The sequence below is a fragment of the Fukomys damarensis genome, unplaced genomic scaffold, assembly GCF_012274545.1.
Source record: "Fukomys damarensis isolate Sample0158 unplaced genomic scaffold, DMR_v1.0_HiC HiC_scaffold_20, whole genome shotgun sequence".
NCBI classification, from domain to species: domain Eukaryota; kingdom Metazoa; phylum Chordata; class Mammalia; order Rodentia; family Bathyergidae; genus Fukomys; species Fukomys damarensis.
This window is the reverse complement of record NW_022900932.1, coordinates 4,140,407-4,158,314: the sequence shown is the minus strand read 5'-3', so window position 1 is coordinate 4,158,314 and position 17,908 is coordinate 4,140,407. Positions and strand designations below refer to the sequence as shown.

Below are 17,908 nucleotides of genomic sequence, written 5' to 3'. Positions count from 1 at the left end.
GTGTGTGTGTGTGTGTGTGTGTGTGTGTGTGTGTGTGTGTGTGTGTGGCCCGTGGGCGTGGTCGCCGAGGGGCGTGGCCCGCCCACTTGCTCTTCGCCTGGGAAGCCCATGGATCCAGCCTGATCCCTACGTAAATTCCCTTGCCAGGATAGGGACAGGTTTCTGGGAAGCAGAGTTTCATACAGAGAATTTCCCTTTCCTCAGAACTGCCCCTGAGACAGGTCCCCCTCCTCTTCCGATTCCTTCATTTTCACCCAGGGCCAAGTTCATCCGAAGTCTGGGGGCGCACGTGGGCCACGACAACACAAACAACCTTTCCGGACTCATCCGCGGGTCCCTGGGAGAAGAAATAATTCTTTCTATTGGTGATTGTACTACTGTGGGCTTATTCATTTTCCTGTCTCCGGGCATCTGAATAGCTTCAGGTTTCTGTGCTGTACGAGTACTGCTAAGCAGCGCGCGTGTGTAGATGTAGGCTGATGCCGTCCCCTGCGGGGTGGACTTGCTGAGTCACTGTGCAGGTGGCCGCCTGGCCTTGGGAGACATCACTGCGCCTGTTTTGTTCTTGGTGGTAGTGAAGATTGAGCCGAGGGCTCTCACACCGGGCTACCTTTCCAGTCCTTGTTTGTTTGTTCATAGACAGGGTCTCCCTGTATCACTAAAGTTGCTCAGGCTGGGTTTAAACCTGCGATTCTCCTGCCTCAGCTTCCCAGAGAGCTGGGATCGCAGGCGGGCACTGTTATGCCTGGTGCCACCCAGTTTTGGGAAGGAGTTGTACAACCTTTGGGAGATTTCTAGTTGCCTGCGTCCCTGCTGACACTGGGCCTTGTCAGTCTGAGAGCGAAAAGCACAGCTGCACGTAGCAGCCGGGTTGAAGCGAGCACAGCCACAGCCCCTCGGCCGAAGTCCCATCTATGTGCAGCTCAGAACAGGCAGACTCGGATTGCAGTGGGGGTTCTGGGGTGCTTCGAACGTGCAGTTTCTTAAACTGGGGGCTGGCTACGCAGATCTATCTTCTTTTTTTTTTTTTTTGTATCGAGGATCGAACTCGGGTCCTTGAGTTTTTGAGGCAGGTAGTGGAACCACTGAGCTAAATCCCCGGCCCTTCGCAGGTTTATTTTCTTAATGAAAACCGATCAGGCTGTGTACTTAGCAGTTGTGCAGTTTTCGGTATGCTGTACTCTTTAAGGGCGCTGGAGAGGGAAGCCAGGGCCTTGTGCCTGCTGGGAAAGCACACACCACTGAGGGATAAGTAACAAGAACAGATTTCACAAAATGTTCTCTCTCGAGTTCTTCCTCTGTCCCTCTGCTGTCTTTCTTTGTCCCACTTGGTTGGGAACTTTCTCCCCCACCACTGGTTGTGGGCGGGCCCTGCACAACCTTCCCTTGGGCTCGCTGCTCCTGCCCTCCACCTGCTTCTTTAAAATTGGTGATAAGGGCCAGGGATTTAGCTCAGTGGTGCCATCGCCTGCCTCGCAAGCTAAGGACCTGAGTTTGACCCCCAGAACAACTACAACAAAAAAATTGTGATCAAATATATATTACATAAAGTTGGCCATTAAGCACTTTAAAACGCATAGCCCAGCGGCATGGTATAACCAGCTCCATCGTCCATTGTCAGAGTCTTGTCTGCTCCCAATCCCTCCATGCACAAACTTCCATTACACTCGCTTTGGTGATTTCCTCTTTTTTGTGGGCTTCCCAGGGACTGGCTGAGCCTGCTTCCCTCTGATAAGAAACAGCATACATAAGCCAGGCATGGTGGCACACACCTGTAATCCCAGCACTCGGGAGGCTGAGGCAGGAGGATCGCTGTGAGTTCGAGACCAGCCTGGGCTACATAGTGGGTTCCAGGTCAGTCTCAACTACATAGTGAGACCCTGTCCCAAACAAACAAAACAAACAAGAAACAGCATACATTGGGGGGCTGAGGCAGGAGGAACACTGTGAGTTCAAAGCCAGCCTGGGCTACAGAGTGAAGGCCAACTCGAACTACATACTGAGACCCTGGCACCGAAAACTGAGAGAGAGGGCTGGGGATGGAGCTCAGTGGTGCCGTACGTGCTTCGCAAGTGCAAGATCCTGAGTTCGATCCCCAGTGCTGCAAAAACAAAAAACCAAAACCAAAACAAAACAAAAAAACCGAGGGGGTGGACAGCACATCTGCTGGAGGAAGTGGCTAACATAACACAATTTCACTGAATAAATAAAAGCAGTAGAGTAGAATTTAAGCCTGGGTCACCCTTGAGCTAGTCAGTTCTGTACAGTCAGTGCTGCAGTGATACCCATGAAGGTGGGTCCAAACATCTGCGCGTTGACTGACAGGAGCCTTAAACACTCTCTTACCAAAAGCCAAATATGGGCTCTTCAGCGAGCACTTAGCCTGTTCCAAATGCGGTTCATACTCAGAAAGGACTTAAAAATGCATCTGGCCCTCAGGACCGTTCCTTCTTTTCTTTTCTTTCTTTTTTGGTACTGGGGATTGAACTCGGGTCCTTGCGCTTGCAAGGCAGGCGGTGGAACCACTGAGCTAAACCCCCGGCCCTCTTCTTTTCTTGATAAGCGTTTCCTGTCTGGCCCTGCCGCAGTTATCTGATCAAATAACTGTCTGTTTTGTAAGTGAGAAAGGAGCTCACAGACGTTCTGCCTGCTCAGTGTGTCCCTGTGTATTTGACAGCTCCTTCCAGCGTCAGGTGACTCAAAGCAGATTTCTGACTAACGTTTTGCTTCTATTTAAATAAAGCTATTTTTCTCCTCTGAATTTTTGGAAACAGGTGTGTACTCTTACTTGTATTTATATACGATCCTCCTGCCTCAGCCTCCGAAGTTACTGGGATTACAGGTGTGCACCTCCATACCTGGCTAGATAGGTACTCTTTAAAAAAAAAATGCAGGCTGAACCAAGACCTGTCCTGCAGGGGTACAAGATCCCAATAATGAATGTAACTGTGCTGTGTGCCTCAAATGTACCAATAAGCTCAATTTAAAAAAAAAATGCAGGCTGGGGATGTAGCTCAGTGGCACTGTGCCTGTCTCGAAAGCACAAGGTCCCAAATTTTATACCTGGTACCAAAAAAAGGAAAAAAAAAGGCAGACACTATAGAAGGTGAAAATTAGACTTTTTAAGGCTTTTTAGGATGTTCTCTCTAGAGTCCTGGCTACTCTGCCCATGGGTGGCAGGATCTGAAAACCAGCTTCCAAGCAGGCTTTGCCCCCAGGCCCAGAAATGTGCGTGTTCTGCGGTAACGTTTCTTTCTCCATCTGCCCGTCCCTGCCGATCTTCAGAGAGAACACAGGGAAGGTGGGGGCCGGCGGTGGCCAGGTGCAGGGCTGTTTTCTAAGCCGTGGTTTCTTATAGGGACCTGGGTGCAATAAGGAAGCTGTCAACTGAAACTGTTTGCTTTCCAGGGTGGCTGAGCTAAGTCTCCTATCAGGTGGGGCGGGCAGCCCTGCAGGGCGGAGACCTGCCCCACCCTGACTCCTGATTGACTCTCCCCCGACCTCATATAGACCCAAAGGGTCCCGAGACATAGCGGCACCGGCAGCATCTTGTCCCTTGGAGAGTGGGGTCTCCCCTCCCAGGGCCCAGCTTCTGGCAAACAGGGGGCATCGCCCGACCAGGAGCCGTTGATCCGAAGACCCCGGCCCACGTGTCCCTGCACAGGAGTGACTTCCGTGCTCCAGGGTAAGTGACCCGCTACCTCTTTCTTGAGGGGCTGGAGGAGTGGGTAGGTATCTCGGGATCCTGAAAGGATACCTAGGAATCAGACCCTGGGCCCGACCCCCAGTCCTACTTTTAGCTTGCCAGGTGCTCCCTGGGCCTCAGTTTCCCCATCTGCAGTGATGGAGCCAGACGCAGCGATGAGATCCCTACTGCACACCCTGGAACAGCTCACAGCTGACTTGGGTTAAACCTCTGAACTCCAGCCCACACCTGTGCTCAGCCCCTTCCCTGAGCAGGGCATTTTGCGTCCTTGGGCCTCAGTTTCTCCTTTCAGTCCTCTGGGGTCAGCACTCTACTTCTCCCGGCGACAACTCGCCGTGGAGCCGGTGGATGGAAGGCGTTGTGATCGCCTGTGGCTGTGCAGGCTTCGGTCACTGAGGTGCTTGGAAGTCGGTTCAAGGACAGGGAGGTTTTATAAAGGCGGCTCTGGTGGTCTGCGCTTCCCTCCACGGGGCCCCCGCGGCAGGGCTGGACCAGCGCGTGGCGTGGCCCTGTCTGCGGCCTCGGGTAGGGAGAGGTCAGGTGGATCCGGAGTCCTCTGTGGGTCCACCGGTGCCAAAGTGGGACAGGGACCGCCAGGGTCCAACATCCCCGGGGCAAGGTGGCCTCTGCTGGGTGTGTGAGAGCTGCTCATCACCGGCCTGCGCTCAGCCGAGGGCGGGCAGCCCCTAAATCCAGGCCGGCACTGCAGCCCGTCCTGCTGGAGGGGTGACAAGCCCCAAGGATTCCCGCAGCGCAGGAGATCGAGGGCCTTAGGGGTCTCCTCCTAGGAGCCTGTGAGGGGCCCAGGAGACAGAGGTGGCCTGTTGCGTTGTCTCCGTCGAGCACCTGGGAGACAGCTGAGGAGAGGGCAGTGTCATGGGCAAGCTGACCCCCGGCGCCCACTCCGGGCCTGTCTTGGCCTTGAAGTCCCTCGGGGCCAGGGGGGTGAGGGTTGGGGTGCAGGTGCCTGTGCCTGGGGACACGAGGATGTGTGACTGCGCCAGGTCTCTGCCAGCAGACAGCCGCAGCTCTGCTCTGTGTGTGCGTGTGTGCATGAGTCCACACGCGTGTGCCTCGCATGCTGTCCCTCGGAGCAGCCCACGGTGTTACCGCCCTGCCCGCTGTGTGGAGGGCGGGTGGAGGGGGCGGTGACATCAGCAGGACACAGGGCCATGCGGTGAGCGGAACGGGCCCGAGTGCGGTGCTGGAGAATGGCCCACAGGTGAGGTCAGTGCAGCAAAGAAAACAAACAGCCACGTGCTCGGGAAAACTGGGTGACCTTCCCGCTCCGAGGCCTCCTGCCGCTGCCTGGCTGGCATGACGTCATGTCTGGGAGTCCTGTGACCTGCAGGTCACCGGGGATTTCTGGGATGATTTGGACTTTGCTCGGGAATCTGCTTTCGGCCAAGGCAATAAACATGTTTACAAGGTCAGCTTGGTTTCCAAGCAGGACTGGCCAGGGCAGTGGGGATTTCCCGAGTCGAGCTGAGTGACTTGGACCCAAAACAAGAAAAAGAGGAAGGAGAAAGAAAGTGTTACTTTGCTGAGTCCTGGCTAAGCAGAATTTTACACTCAGAACACTCAGACTGAATTGTGGCCATGTAGAGTGGAAAAGGTGGATCCTACTAAGTCTCCTCTAAACCAGGCATGTGTCGGCTCTCACCTGTAATCCCAGCCTGCGGGAGGCTGAGGCAGGAGGATTGCCATTCCTCCCTGCTTCTGGGGCAGCAGCAGCTCCTGGGCCTGGCTCTAGTTCTTAGCTTCTCTCACCTCTGCTGGGTCAGGTCACGGGTTGTTCTAAGGAGGGAGAGACTAAATCCAGGCAGTTTTCTTGAAAAGCCATCAGGAATGGACCAACAGGGAACTGGGAGAACCTGGAACATGGACATTTATCTGATCCGAAGCAAATAAGCCGGGGAAAACTTTGGTGGTGGAGCTGTTTTACCACTCTGAGCAAAAGTGTGGCATATTCTCTGAAGGCAGTAGGAGGATACTATACTGGCAAAAATGGTTTCCATGGTGATGGCAGCTTGAAAGATCACTGCACCTCTCTTCCCCTTAGCCGGGCAAGGGTGCTCCAACTCCCTGACTCTCTGAAACACTGTTTTGTAAATAGCTCTGGCTCGGCTCACTTTGACCTTAAAAATCAAATAGCGCTCAGCCAGGTGTGCTGGTACACACCTGTAATCTTAGCACTCAGGAGGCTGAGTCAGGAGGATCACTGTGATTTCAAGGCCAGCCTGAGCTATGTTGAGAGACCCTGTCTCAAAAAACAAACAAAACAGAACAGAACAAATCAAATACTTCTGCAAACCTAAATTTATCTTCTTTTAAGACTGTGCTGCTACAAAGAGAGCAGACGGGGATGGAGCATTCTGTGGGCAGTGCTGACAGCATCCCCGGTCTCCTGTCGAAGGCCAGCATAGTCTCTCAGACGTGTCTAGCTCACGTCCAGATCCCCAGCACCAAGCATGATTCCCGGTGCATGCTGGGTGCTTAGGAAACATTTGCTGAAAGAAACAACAGGGCCCAAGGCAGATATTTCCCTCTATGCTTTTCTTGTCTGGCTCGTGCTGCATTTTGGAAGCACAGCCAGGCTCCGAGGCTTTCAAGAGTGCAAACGTGGGTCGCTGAGGTTCCTGTGCCGTGCAGCCAGTCCTCTTAGCAAACATCAGACAATAGATGCCACCTTCTGATTTGCCACCTTCTCCCCGCCTGACCTTTCCTCCAAGGTCGTCTGTGCCAGTCACCCAGCAGCACTGCTGGCACCCGATGGCCTCTGCCTGGTCACCCCGAGCTGCAGCCCTGTCCAGTCCATCCTCCCCACACGGGGGCCAGAAGGAGGGAGGGAGGTGTCCTGTGACACCTTTGAATCTCTCTGTAGGGAAAAGTGTTTTTCCTATTATTTGTTTACTTACTTAGAGACAGGGCCTTGTTATGTAGCCCAGGCTGGTTTTGTACTTGCTCTGTAGACCAGGCTGGCCTCAAACTTGCGGCAATCCTTCTGCCTCAGCCTCCTGCTGAGATCCAGTGCACCACCGTGCCTGAGTGGGGGCTCTTTCTTACTCTTTATCTGCCTTTCTCACACCCCCATACCTTGTATGAAATTGCAATTACAGGTGCTTATTTTGCCCCTGTGCTGGACATCCTAGAACACATTAGCTGGTCAAGGCAGGGGATACAATTTATATGCATAACGTACACCCACACCCTGAAATACCCCTCAGTCAGGACACGGGAAAGCTGTGATGTCAAACTGGAGTAGATGACATGGGGACCCAGACTCCACAGGAATCTCTGGGAGCTCGCATTTTGGGATTCAGAGCCTTATTTAATTTCTCTCTCTTCTTTTCTGTCAAAAGGCTTCTGGGGCCGGGGATTTAGCTCAGTGGTTCCGCCGCCTGCTTGGCAAGTGCAAGGACCTGAGATAGATCCCCGGTACCAAAAAAGGTGGGGGGCTTCTGAACACATTTGGAAAAATTAGAAAGCCGCAGGAGTTTCAGATGAAAGACACACAAGCAAAGCTTAGTGCCTGCTCCAGGTGCTCCCAGCTTGGCGGGGTGGTCAGTCCATTGGCAGCTCCTTCTCAGGACCCTGAATGCGCTGAGGTTGGAGTAGCCTGAGTATATTTGTCCCACGTTAAGCCACTTGCATGCTGCACAGTTTACTGTTGGTGTTGCCCATGCCGTCACTGGTTTATGTTTATTTATTTATTTATTTTCCAGTCATTGGTTTAGTAGGTGCTTATTGTACGCCGGTCATGTGCCAGGCGTTGTCCGGGGCTTTCAGGGGATGAGGCCTAGTAAAACAGAGGGGAGAGAGCGCAGCTCAGAAATTAACGCTCGAACGTACAAAGTGTGACATTATAACATTAGGAGGCTCAGTAGTGGGAAGAGTACATTAATGGAAGCTGAAAGGGGAGGGAGAAGGAGGCATTTGAACAGAGCTCCAAAGGAAGTGAAGGAACAAGCCGCAAGGCTGCCGTGAGAATGTTCTAGAACATTCTGGAACATTCTGGAACATTCTGGTCGGAGCGGAGGCCCTGAGGGGGAGCAGGGATGAAGCACAGTGAGAGGAGTGAGTGAGTGGAATCCGGGGCCAGGCCACGAGGAGTCTGCTGGCCTCTGGAAAGCCTTGGACTCTGAGTGGAAGGGGCCCCGAGGAGGCAGGAGAATGACCCCCTTTCGTGTGCTTTGAAAGCCCCCATGGCTGCTGAGAGGAAAGGAGAGCAGGAGACGGCCATGGGCGCACCGCCAGGCCTAGATGGAGGTGGAGGCGGCAGGCGACACGCTTGGGACGTGAGGCCAGCAGACTTTGCCGATGGGTCGGAGGTGGGATTGACAGGAAGGAAGTAGTCGGGCACCACTTTGCTTTTGGCCTGGGCGTTCACGGTCCCTGAGCGGTCCCAGGAAATAGTACAGCGGCTGGAGGCGCTGGGCCAGCCAAGGTGCATGAGCCTCCCAAAGCCACAAGATGAGCGAAGGTGTCTCCGGCTCCAGGGCATGAGTTTCCTATTGCTGCTGTAATAAAATCCCACTAAGTGGGTAGAACTAACACAGATCGGTTATCTTTAGTTCTGGAGCCGTGAGTCCAAAGTGAGTGTTAGTGACTGAAAGGAGCCAAGAGCAGCGCTGTGCTCCTCTGAGGGCCTCTCCTAAGGGAGCTGTTTGTTTTGCTTGTAGCCAGATGGAGAAGCCGGGGGACCCTCGGAGAGCCCAGTCTTTGGACAGGTCGCACACCCCCAGGAAGGACTCAGAGTCGACCGGCTGCCAGTGCCTCTCACTGCCTGGCACGCCCTGCAGGAAGGCGCCCCGCCGGGCCATCAGCGACGGGGCCGGATGTGCCCAGAGCCCCAGCCCATCTTCAGGGGCTCAGGGCACTGGGGCTGCTGCAGCCCACACTCTGGAGGAGATGAGGGGGTTTGTCCTCAGTGAGCAGAGGCATCCACCAGACACCAAGAAGGACAAGGCCCAGAGGCAGGCCCAGCAGGGCTGGCTGAAGACCATGCTGAACTTCTTCCTGAGGACAGGCTTTGAGGAGCCCAAAGACAAGGCCAGCAGGAGACCAAAGGGGAAGGAAGAACCCCCACAGCCCCCAGAGGCAGCTGAGGAGCTGGTCCTCAGGAAGAAAGCCCAGGACAAGAAGACCGGCCACAAAAAATGTGGTCACAGAAAGCATGGTGCTGAGGAAGCCAAGGGAAACCACCACCGGGACGCAGGAGGCCACCGGGCCCGGCTGCCCAAGATGGCTGCCGCCTCGCACTCTGAGGAAGCCGAAGGGGGCCCAGTTTGCAGGGGTGAGCAGACTGGCAGTCCCTGGGGTGATGCACCGTCCCAGCCTGAGGGCCAGGGTGCCCCCGACAGAGGGAAGGTGACCAGTGGGGGCCTTCGTCTGAAGCAGAGCAGCACCTCAGCCCAGTGCGCGAGGCCAAACACTTGGAGGTCCCACTGCCCAGTGGCCGTGTGGCTGGGACTGGGGGCCTTGCTTCTCTGAGCCTCAGTTCATTTTTCCTCCCACAAAACGGAAATGAAACAGTTGCCGTCTCCCGCAGTGGCCGTGGCCCGTGTGAAAGCGCTCGGCGCATGGTGTTTTACATTCTTAAGTAGTGTTCACTTTGAGGAGCGCCGGTGAAAAGTAGGGCGGTGGGGTGGGGTGCGAGGGGCAGGGAGAGAGGGTCCCCACCCCGGTCCCTATGGTTCTAGACACAGCTCCGCCAGTGCACGTTCCCGGGTGAGTATGAGCAGGTGGCTGCCCCACGGAGCCTTGGTTCACGGGCGATCTGGTCCCCAGCGCCTTCCCAGCCGACATCCCGTGTCCTGGGTGAGGGTCCCAGCCGCACGGAGGACACAGAGCTCTGCCCCGCAGCGGAGCTCGCTGTGCGGTGACGTCAAGAGGAGACTCCAGGAAGAGCCAGGCTCCGGGGTGGCGGGGAGCAGCTGAGAGGGTCCCTGGGGTGAGGCGGCCTGTTTTCGAATCAAAATCTTGGCATGTCTGGGATTTAAAATTTTTTAAATTCTGGTTAAGCTTAGAACTGGCCAGGCCAGTGCCTGTGGCGCTTGAATTCTGTGCTGCTTTCTCGTGCAGATGGACAGGCTGAAGAGTGTCGCCCAGACACACACACGCCCCCTCCGTGTGTTCCTGGTGGACTCGATCCCAGCTCTGCAGGGGCCCGGGCTGGGCTCTCGAATGTCTCTCCCCAAGCCCAAGCCACAGGGCCCCGGCCAGAGGAGGAGCCCAGGACGCCCGACCGTGAGTGGAGCCCCGTGTCTTCCGGCTGTGGCTGTGGCTGTGGCTGTCGCGTGCCCCCACCCTGCTTGGCCTCTGCTGCTTTGGACCGCGCTCGTCTGTCTCAGGGTCTCGCGGAAGGGGGTCCGAGGAACTGGAAAGGCTGCTGGGAAATGCTCCTGCCTTCTGTGCCATTGGGAACGGGAACCTTGTCTTTACGCTTGTAAAATGTATTTTATTTTAAAAATATATGGACGAGCAAGGACTGGGGTATGGCTCTGGGGTAGAGCGCTAGCTCCGCCTCCAGGAGGCCCCGGTCCGATGTCCAGCACCACTAAAATGAAACGCGCAAAACAGCAGAAAGAATAGTTCCGTGCACATTTGTGTGGCTCCGCACCGTTACCTCCCTGCCAGTTCGCTGCCTGTGTGTGGATGGATATTTTTGCAGAACCATTGCAGAATAAAATAAACCTTCTTCTCTAAATACTTAGACACAGATCCGTAACAAATAAGGACAGCCTCAAACACAACCACGGTACCATCATCCCTCCTGATAAGTCAGTAAGAATGCGTATTTCTCCAGTCCCTGTCTTTAAAAAGCTGTATTTTGGAAGGGAGGAAGTAGAGGAGCTCTGCTCCCGTCAAATAATAACTGCAAGACAGGATGTTAGCTGTTCTGGAGGGCGTTTCGTTATTTTACAGGTAGCTGTTTGAGCCAAAGAGCAAGAAGCCAGACAGGATGAGGCCAGAAGGGACCCCAGGCAGCCGGGGGCAGGGGATCTTACCTGGGCCTCTTGCTGTGTAGACAGGCAGGCTGGGTGAGGCCAGGGGCACCGAAAGAAGCTGTCTCCGTGGTCTGTGGCTCCTCGGGTAGCTGCGGGGTGCTCAGCTCACACCTGCCAGCACCCTTCCCTACTTCCCCTTGGCCAGGCACGGGACCCATGTACCCTCCTGGAGCCCCGCAGCTCGGAAGATTAGCTTAGCCTCACACGTGTTTCCAGGCCCCAGGGATTAGGGTCCTCATCCCCAGGAGATGAGCCGAAGGCCCAGAGAGGAGAAGAGACTTACCCAAAGTCACACAGCTCCCAGACCTGCAGCAGATGCCCACAGATACGCAGAGTTGAGGGAAGTCAGTGGTGCACAGGTTGGAAGGCTGATCCGAGAGGTGTTAGAAAGTGCTGAGTGACAGGCACCGTGCTCTCTTCCAGAGGAAGCTGTCATTCAGATGACCGTGGAACTCCTCAAGAAAGTGGGGGACCAGTGGGAGGACGAGGTGAGGAGTCCCACCCACGGAGCCCCTAATTTTCTTCCTCCTCCTGCTGCCCCTGGGGCTGGCGCTCGGCTCCTCTTGCCTGCAGGGCCGGGTCCTCTCCTCGAGGCTGGGGCCCTCACTCAGTTTCCCTCCTCTTCCCCACGGCAGCTTCAAGCCCCCCAGCCAGAAGCTCTGCTGCAAAACCCAGCCCCAGCCTGCAGGAGGAAGTCCCAGGAGAAAATGCCCGGCCGCGTCAAGAGAGCCTTTTCCCTGAAGAAGTGCGGCCCGGAGGAGCCCAGGCGAGCGCGTGCTGCCCATGTGCCCAGCCCTGAGGCCCGGCCGCCCAAGAGGCCCAGCTTCCTGCCCCTGTGCATCCGTGGCCCCTGGCTCTCCACCTCCAGCAGCCCCGGTGAGCTGGGTCTGGCGGTTGCCATAGCAACACTGCATTCTCTGGCGCCTTCTGGGCGGGGACTGGACTGGCCGCACTCAGGGCCCGGAGAAGGGCCGGTGACCTCCCCACACTGTCCCTGAGGCCAGGCCGCCCACGGGGAATCGTGGGGACTGTGATCAGGAGCCCCAGCCACCCCACCCCTCAGCACCCGCGGCCCTGTCCTACAGGTGTGCGAGGGCCGTTGTCCCCTTTCCCTGCCACACTTCCACGTCCCGTGGTCCTCACTGCCGTCTTAGGAAGCAGGTTCTTATCCCATCTTCCACATGAGGCGGCTGAGGCCTGGGGAGGTGGTGGAGCCCGAGCCGGGGAGAAGGGGTCACAGGGGGAGGTGGTCCTGGCCAGGGGACACGACGTCCAGGGCAGAGGTCCAGGTGCGCGGAGAGGGACAGGCACCTGCTCTTCACCTGCAGGCGGCCCACACCGGGACTGTCGGCTTTCGGGAGGTGAGGTGGGGACACTGACCAGCCCGGCCATGCAGCAGGGCCTCGGTGTGGTCCAGTCTCGGTGCCCTCCACAGTCAGGGCCGCCCCGCGGACACACCCAGAGCTCGTTCTGCTCGCCAGGCTCTGAAGGACCCGGAGCCCATGAGGCCCTGTCTGCCGACGGCGATGGCCCCCGTCCCCTGGAGCTCCCCACCTGCACCAGATGCCAGGGACCCGAGGAGGGACTGCTGCTGGACAGAGCCTCGGAACCCAGTCAGTGCCGGTCCTTCCCTCAGAGACTCCTGGTCTGAACTGCCCCTTGAAGAAGGGAAACTGAGTCAGGGGAAAGGAGGGGCCGGTGGGCCGCAAGCTGAGGAAGGAGGGCGCACAGGCCCAGGGTGAAGGCCTGGGCCCCTCTGAGACTCAATTGTCGGGGCAGCAGGTGCTGCTTGGGGCAAACGGCAGGTGAGGGGGGCGCAGGGGCAGGTTAGACAGTGTGACCGGAGGGCCCGGGGCCCAAGCTGAGCTCTCAGCCCTTCACACCCCCCGGCCGTGGGCAGGCCCCTTCCCCGAGGGTCTCAGCTTCCGGTCATAGTACTTCCTCCCTGGGGTTGTCGGGGCTCCGGTGAGGGGTCCGGGCTGAGGAGGGAGGCTCCAGCCTGGAAGCTGCCACCTTAAGATTTATCCTTGGCAGAGCCCGGCCTAGACTCACTGTCACCGGCAGCTCCTCGAAGGGGACACGAAAGGCCCTGTCCCTGGTGATGAGGGAAGGGGCCGGAGGTCTTTTAGGTCAGGGAAGGGGAAGTGACACAGTCACAGGAAGCCAGCTGTGCCTTCGGGCTGCCTGTCAGTGGTCTGTCACCCCAGGGGCTGGGCGAGGGAGCCCTGGCCACACCTGGCCCCGACCCCAGAAGCCGCGGGGTGGTAGGAAACAAAGACCCAAAGACACACAGCTTCACTAAGCGCTCCCATCTGTTTTAGACGACTTCATGCAGAAGATCCTCGCTCTGCTCCAAGGTGCGGAGGAGCCGGAGGGACAGCAGGTGAAGGGGACATCGCTATACCCTGCCCTCAGAGGTCCACGCCGCCCCTCCCGGTGCTGCTCCTTCCTGAGCTCCCTGACTCAGTTTCTCTTCTCTCCATGGCAGACTCTGGTGCAGGAGACCGAGGCAGCCGGAGAAAGCCTGGCCCTGGCCTGCAAGAAGAAATCCCAGGAGAAAAAGCCCAGCAGCCTCCGGAGAGCCTTTTCTCATAAAAGACACAGCTCCAAGGAGCCCAGGAGAGCGGAGACTGTGGGGGCTGCCACCCCCGAGCCCCGGCCATCCAAGAGGTCCAGCTTCCTGCCCCTGTGTGTTGGTGGCCCTGGTGAGCAGGTCTGGGGTTACCGAGGTGATGGGCTTCCCATCTTGCTTCCTGTCTCTGCTCCGGCTGAGTGGCTGGGGGCTGCGTCCGACCACACTGTCATGGAGGCTGCCTGGCATTTATGGAGTGTCTGCTGTACCCCGCTGTCCCACGGGGGTGTCATTGGTCCCGTCCTGAGCCCGTGGGGCCTGGCTCCCCGCTCCCCTACTCCCCCCACGGACGGAGGAAGTGAGGCCGGGGCAGGCTGAGGGAAGTGTTCACACGTGGCCCTGGTTTTCTTCACTGCCCTATTCGGAATGGGAGGGTCTGAGTCCTTGCAGTTGCTCACATTGGTGCTTTTGCCCCAGACGCAGAAGGCCTGGAGCTCCAGGAGCACTCGGCCACAGAAGGGACCACACCTGGGTTCTCGGAAGCAGCCTCGCAGGCCAGGAGTTGTACGCCAGATGGGGAACCTCAGCCGGAGAGAGCACACGAATCTAGTCAGTACCTCCCTTTCCCTCGGGGGACTTTGCTTGTGCACAGGTGCCGTGGGCTGATGGGGGTGGGCAGTTACAGGTAGAGACACCTGTCTCTTCTGTGGGGGTTGGGGGGACCTGGGCATGCTCTTGTGGGTTTGCTTGCAGTATATATAAAACCCAGGTCTAACCAGGCATGGGGCCGTGTCTGTGTCCACCAACCTCCTGGGTACAGGCCTAGAATCCCTGCACTTGGGAGGCTGAGGCAGGAGGATCTCTGCAAGTTCAAAGCCAGCCAGGGCTACATAGTGAGCTCCTGCTCCAAAAACCCAGACCCTAGCTTGTTCAGTCTGGTGACCATACCGTGTACATGGTAATAGCTGGAGTGTGTTTGTGGTCTGTAGCATCTGCAGATTTCAGTGCTAGGGACATTTCCACTTGGTCAACTTCAAAGGGCCAACAGTTGGCAATGGCCACGCGAACATTTCCTGCTTATTTCCTGTGGCCTTGGTGTGAGCAGCCAGACACCCAGTCAGGCTGATAACCCGGGTAGGAGGCGCACTCCTGTGTCAGTGGCCACACGGTGTCTCCTCCTCTGTCCAGATGAGCCGCTCCTACTCCAGACTTGCATTTCTGATGGGGGGAGGCCTCGGTTTTCCCATCTGTCAAATGGAGCTGACTGTGGGCACTGGTGAGGCTCAGCAGACCAGAGTCCCTTCTGCTTCTATGAGGCAAACTACACCGAAGTCTGAGGTGAAGGAAGGGTTTTCTGTGCTGGCTGTAACCGATCTTCATGCTGCACAGCAGAGAAAACAAACTCTTTATCGACGGCGAGCGGTGACAGTGCCCCAGCAGGGGCCGGACACCAGCCAGTGACCCTTCCTTCCTTCTTTCCTTCCTTCCCTTAGAGGAGCTCGTCATCTGCAAGCTGGTGGCGCTGCTCCAGGAAGAGGATGGCGAGCTGGGGAGGCAGGTGAGCACTGCCCAGGACTCCCAGCCTGGCGCCGGGGCCTCCTCTGCCCACCCCTGAGCCCTGGTCCCTTCCCGTCTCTCCATCTCCGTGTTGGGCATTTTCCTTAACTTCTCTGAGACTCAGTTTCCTTCCTTTGCAAAATGGAGAAGTACCGGTCAGCTCTGCTGTAGTGGACACCCACGCGCCACTGAAGGAGGAGAGGTTTAAGTTGTCTCGCGTATGAAGCGGGTCAGCCCGTGGTCAGTTTCTCCCAGGCAGGATCCGTCATAGCGCAAGGCAGGGGCAGGGCAAAGCTGTTAGATCAGGGAGCCGCAAGCGGAGCAGGAGAACAGCACGGGACAGCAAGGGTCCAGGCCCCAAGGCCACGCCGGTGTGACCCACCCAGACACAGACACAGATGCACTCCACCAACCTCCTGGCGGGTCCCAAAGCAATCGAATTGGTAGTATCAGTTCCATCACGAGGGATAATTACCTACTTGGCCAAACAAAGCCCACCCAGAAATGCCAGACAAACAGCAGAAGAGACGAGTGTTTGTTGCAATATAGTTTATACCACTCGTGCAGCAGAGGAGCTCAGCCCGGTGTCCCACTGCCCTGGACGCCTCCTCGTGCGGGCTGAGGCCCTACAGTGCTGGAAACCCCTCCTCTTCCTCTTCGAGGCTCTCGGCATGGGCGTGTCCCCAGTTCTGAGCGTGGGGTTCCCCGCCCTTGAGAAAGAGTTTGTTACAGATGGGACCCTGGGGCCTGTGCCTCGCCCGTCACCAGCATGCAGCCCCTCTCCCAGTGGCCTCACAGTAGCCAGTGGACCTCCTCTGCCTTCCCGGGAGCAGCCCTGCTTTTCTCTTCCAACTTATCCTGGTCTCACAGCAGGGAATTTTCGCAGCCGGGGTGGGTGGTGGAGGATGTCACAAAAGGGGGGCCACCATGCCAGCCCGGCTGCCTGGGGGAGGGAGCGGCACTCACGGCGTCCTCATTCTGCGTCCAGATCCAGAGGCACCCCAGCTTGAAGAGGTGTTTCGAGGAGTTCTCGGACTCCTCCCTGTGGAGGCTGGTGGCCACCCTGCGCAGCCGGAAGGCCGGGCCGCTGGATGGGGACGGGAGCCTGCTTCCCAAGAGAATCTTCCCGTTTGCCCTTGGCGTGGGCAGCAAATACGCCGAGGGTCACAGCCGCACCATCTGCAGCCTCATGGGCTCTAGGGGTCACTACGGCCAGCATGGTGGTGCCCAGTGCCCATCCAAGGAGGCCCAGCCGGTGAGAGAGGGTGGGAAAGGCGGTGGCATTGTAGCCCTGGGTTCAGCTGAGAACTTGTGGGATTCAATTGAAACCCCACTGCCTCACTAGGGACTCCATGACCAATTCTAAACCTTGAGCACTTTTCTCCTTCCCAGAATGTCACTGATTTTACTGTGTGGGTAGCATCTTTTTTTTTTTTTTTTGGTTTTTTGAGACAGGGTCTCACTATGTCATTGAGACTGACCTGGAACTCACTATGTAACCCAGGCTGGTCTCGAACTCACAGCAGATCCTCCTGCCTCAGCCTCCTGAGGGCTGGGATTATAGGTGTGCGCCACCACGCCCAGCTCTGGTAATATCTTCTTTATCCAGTTCCAATCTGTTTCCACATCTTGTTATCAGTGTGGGACCTGGGTTTGGCTGCTTTCTTAGCTGCCAGTGCTGTTATTTTATGTGTTCTCGGTTCTAGACTGTTGTAAAATGTAAATAACAAACACAGGAAGGTCATATTTCAAATAAGGAGAGGTTGAGGTAGACAAGAAGGCTCCATGGGTGGTTGGTTTTGAAGGCTTCCAAATGTGGTCATGTGACTGGTGAAGGTTGCTATCAGCCCCAACACTCTTTCTTACTTTCTTTTTCTTTCTTTCCTTTCCCCCAAACGCCTGCAGCACTGGGGATTGAACCCAGGGCCTTCACACTGACCTACATCCCAGCACCTTTTAGATTTTTTATCTCTCTCTTTCTTTTTTTTTGGAGGGGGGGTACCGGGATTGAACTCAGGTCCTTCCGCTTGTGAGGCAGGCAGTGGCGCACCATTGAGCTAAATCCCCACAGCCCTGAATCTTTTAACTTGAGACAGGATCTCACTAAGAGCCTAAGTTGCCCCGCTGGGCTCAAACTTGCAATTTTCCTGCCTCAGCCTCCTAGGATGCTGGGTTTACAGGCATGAACCACCATGCCTGGTTACGTTGTAACTGGCTTTCCTGTTCTCCCCCAGGCTCCCAGCAAAGGCTCTGAGATAGTCCTGTCAGAGCTAACACTTGACACTGATCTTTTAAAAATTCTGAGTTTTCCTGTTTTCTTGGTGGACTCTGATGAACAGATTTCCTCACCCTCTCAGATTCACTTAAGATAATCTGACTCCCAACACAACCCACAGAGCACAAAGTGCTGAATGAATAGTGGCTTTAAAACCATGAGGTGTTCTCTAGTTGCTGTGGGACAAGCAGGACCGGGACTTGCAGTGGGAGAGGTCCCCTGGCAGAGCAGACCTACAGCGGTGCTGTCTCTCGGTGGCCCTGCCCCTGATTCGCCTTCAGAAGCCGTCAGCAGTTTCTCTAGAGAGCCGGTCTATGTGTGGTCCTCAGGACCAGGCAGGCACCCCGCTCCGGGCTGGCTCACTTTCCTGGTTGCGGACACCTCTTGACCTTGGCCCTCTTTTCTCGGCTTCCCCCCCAGCGTGGGGACATCGTGGATAATCTGTCGTCTGGGTGGGTTATGTAACACCTTCAGGACTGATGTAAGTTCTTTGTGAGAGACGCTATGGAAATTTCAGTTTCAACATCTTTGGCAGCCCTGCGTCCAGCTTTTACTTTGCTAATCATTCGTTCGTTCATTCGTGTATTTGCCCTCGCATTTGGGCAAAGTCTGGGGAGGTGCTGGGCAGGCCTGGCTCTCAGGGACTTCATGCGTTCGTGGAAGAGACAAATGTTCATTGATGACAAAGTTTAATAGCCATCAAATTCCACATTGGGGTTGAGGAAACTTAGTCCCGGGAGGCTCCTGGGAGGTGGCGGACGTTGATTTTGGCCAGCAGGGACGGGGAG

General features: G+C 56.6%; 1 protein-coding gene across 1 annotated transcript; it reads left to right on the top strand.

The window, feature by feature from the left end:
- Nucleotides 1-7,556: 7,556 nt before the first annotated feature.
- Bnip5 (BCL2 interacting protein 5) lies at nucleotides 7,557-16,316 on the top strand. The gene is given in 12 exon segments (XM_033766613.1): nucleotides 7,557-7,787; nucleotides 8,389-9,190; nucleotides 9,409-9,582; nucleotides 9,736-9,955; nucleotides 11,140-11,204; nucleotides 11,352-11,673; nucleotides 11,676-12,329; nucleotides 13,038-13,099; nucleotides 13,205-13,661; nucleotides 13,730-13,897; nucleotides 14,782-14,846; nucleotides 15,834-16,316. Coding segments are annotated over 12 exon segments (3,369 nt in total). The 5' UTR covers nucleotides 7,557-7,764; the 3' UTR covers nucleotides 16,191-16,316.
- Nucleotides 16,317-17,908: the final 1,592 nt, after the last annotated feature.